Source organism: Peromyscus californicus, unplaced genomic scaffold, assembly GCF_007827085.1.
Source record: "Peromyscus californicus insignis strain IS unplaced genomic scaffold, ASM782708v3 Scaffold_3__1_contigs__length_106647218, whole genome shotgun sequence".
Taxonomy (NCBI): domain Eukaryota; kingdom Metazoa; phylum Chordata; class Mammalia; order Rodentia; family Cricetidae; genus Peromyscus; species Peromyscus californicus.
In genome coordinates this window covers 64,732,226-64,735,219 of record NW_026294551.1, presented here as the reverse complement: position 1 = coordinate 64,735,219, position 2,994 = coordinate 64,732,226, and the positions used below count along the sequence as shown (strand labels likewise).

At 45.0% G+C, this 2,994-nt stretch overlaps 1 protein-coding gene across 1 annotated transcript; it reads right to left on the bottom strand.

Annotated features, from left to right (window-relative positions):
* Positions 1-262: 262 nt before the first annotated feature.
* On the bottom strand, positions 263-1,201 carry LOC128121222 (olfactory receptor 2T2-like). The gene has a single exon (XM_052755638.1). It carries the CDS (start codon positions 1,196-1,198, stop codon positions 263-265), a length of 936 nt encoding a protein of 311 aa, XP_052611598.1. The 5' UTR covers positions 1,199-1,201.
* Positions 1,202-2,994: the final 1,793 nt, after the last annotated feature.

The window sequence follows — 2,994 nt, the reverse complement described above, 5'->3', positions numbered from 1 at the left end:
CGGTTGTTCTCTGCCTTTTGACCAGCTGTGGCTTTCTGTAATGGTCTCCATTTACCACAGAGAAACTTCTTTGATGGGGGACGAGAGCTACACATATCTGTGGGCATAAGGATAAGTATTTCGAATGCAGTTAGGAATTATATTATGTAGCCCTGGTTGACTTGGGACTCACTATGACCAGAGTGCCCTGGAACTTGCAGAGACCCACCTGCCTTTTGCTCCAAAGTGCTGGGATTAATGGGTGCACCACCATCCCTGGCTTCTACTTTAAAATAAACCGCCGACTCACTACTTTTCTCAGAGCAGCAAGCACCTCCTTGTTCCTCAGGCTGTAGATGAGAGGGTTGAGCATGGGGGTGAAGATGGTATTAATCATGGAGAGTATTTCGTCTTGTTCTGAAGTGTGGAAAGAGTGGGGGGTCATGTAGATGATCATGGCTGGCCCATAGTAGAGACTCACTACCGCCAGGTGAGAGGAGCATGTGGCCAGTGCTTTCCTCCTGCCCTCTGGAGAATTCATTCGGAGAACAGTGAGGAAGATGAGCAGGTAGGAGGACATGATGAGTCCCAAGGGCAAAAGAACAAACACGATGCAGACGACTGACACCACTGTTTCGTACAAGGAAGTGTCCTCACAAGAGAGCTTCAGGACGGCAGGCATCTCACAGAAGAAGTGATGAATTTCCCTGGAGCCACAGAACGGAAAGTGCATGGTGTAGATGGTGTTGATGAGCGAATTCAGGGCGCCTCCACCCCAGGACACTAGGGCCATCCACAGACAGACTCTAGAGTTCATGATAATTGAATATCTCAAGGGATTACAGACAGCCACATAGCGGTCATAAGCCATGAGGGTCAAAAGGAGACACTCACTACCCCCAAGGGCAAAGAAAAAGAAAATCTGGGTCCCACAGGCAACTTTGGAGATACTTTTCTTCCTGGAGAAAAAGTTGACGACCATCTTCGGGACAGTAGTGGAAATCAAGGCCAAGTCAATAAGAGAGAGGTGGCTGAGCAGTATGTACATTGGGGTGTGGAGACGGGAGTCCGCCCAGATCAAGAGGACCAGGACGGCATTCCCAGTGAATGCAATGAAATAGATCAGGAGAATGGAAGTGATGAGGATGCCCAGATAGCGCAGCTCTGGGAAAAGCCCCAGGAGAAAGAAGTCTGCCGAGGTCCCATTCCCTCTGTTCATGTTCTGGACTCAACGCTGAGCTGGGCAGTGCAGAGAAAACATTAGAAAGGATGTAATACGAGAATTGCATCCTTTGAATATCATCAAATCAAAGAAAAACAAAGTTGACCAGACTTTTTATTAGAATAAAACTCACTCTTGTGAAAATATATTTTGGGATGAAAGGTGAGGTCTTAAGACTGAGGACAGGGCTACTTAAATATGTTGTATGTGACATTAACACTGATGCGAGATGGTGCAAGCATGGGCAGACCAGAGAGGTGTCAAAAAGGATTGACTGCAGAGCAGAAGAGATGGTCCAGAGGTTAAGAGTGCTTGCTGCTCTTCCAGAGGACCTCAGTTCAACATCTAGCTGCTAGCTCACAACTGCTTAGAACTCCAGATTCAGGGGATCTAATGTCCTCTCTGGCCTCTTGAGTCATCTATAAGCATGTACACATAGCCATAGGCATAACACACACACACACACACACACACACACACACACACACACACTTAAAAAAATAGTTGGATTCTTTGGCAAAAAATGCCTGTTGAGGAATTCTAATACATTTAAACTGAGAGGATGATTGTAATTTCTTGTCATCTGCCTTGTGTATAGGAGAATGACATGTTGGGTCAATTAGAGAAGCAATGTGTGAATTTTTTTTTTGTTCTGCAACAGCCTTTGCATTTCAGAGATACTTTCTTTGTTTACTTCAATCACTAAGTAGTTCTTTCTCCACACTCACTTTTTCTGATATTCTTAGTCAAATGTAATCATAGAAAATGGAACAAATTTTCTAGTACCAGGTTCTGTTTGAATCTTGCACTCTGGTAACTCAATGATCCACTTACATACCAGTACGTTGACATGCTGGTCTGACCAGCACATCAAAATGCAATTGGACTGTTTACCAAGATGTCTCGGGAGCTGGAGTGTATTAACAGCACTTGCCTTGCATGTTGAAGGCCCTGGGTTCAATCTCCAGCATCACATACAGAAATCCTGAACTCACCATCTGCTTCAGCCTCTGCTAATAATCTTATTAATTTGTTTCTGACTGAATCACTTTCTTTCTTAGTTTCAATGTGATCATTGGAGGCATGCTTTATAATATCCAGTTGGATACATAACACATGCGGCTGATGGCTCTGGGTAATGTCACCCACATGATGCAGGTACTCACCTACTCACCTGGATACAGCACGATCTGGCTGGATGTGAGCTTGTTCTCTACACCCTGAGTGTAACTATGGGATGTCCTAGAACTAACCTGAAATGAAATTCAATGCTCAACTTTTGACTCCTGTCTAAAATTGGGGACAATGAGATGAGAGACTCAGGAGGCTAGGCTGGCCTTTGGGGTCCTTCTGTACTCTGTTCAGTGTCCCAGGCCATCTCCCTGACTGCATCAGCTGTAGTGTGCTCCCAGCCCCCTTGGTAATGCTTTCCCAGCAGACCCTTACTCTGGCTCTGCTGGATGAGACAATCTTCTCTCTCCAGAGATCAGATGAGGCAATACTAGAGATCCCTTTTGTCTTCAAAGCATATTAGATGCAAATGGGAGAAGGGGATTTGGAAGATTTGGAGATTTTCACATACCCTGAAATGCTCTCTCACACACACAGTCCCCTTCCTTCAACCAGAGAGAAGCATTTGTTACAACTGAACTACATATCGTTGTCCCCCTCAAAACCAGAATTCACTCTACGTGGGATGTTTTTAAGGCCATGAAGAATTAATTAGTTTTTATCTGAAAGAGGGACTTGCATGTGATGATGGGCTTTGAGGTGACAAGGCAGCCTAGTGACTG

Coding starts and splice junctions, on each gene's coding strand:
- LOC128121222 (XM_052755638.1), bottom strand. CDS start 1,198: ATGAACAGAGGGAATGGGACCTCGGCAGACTTCTTTCTCCTGGGGCTT.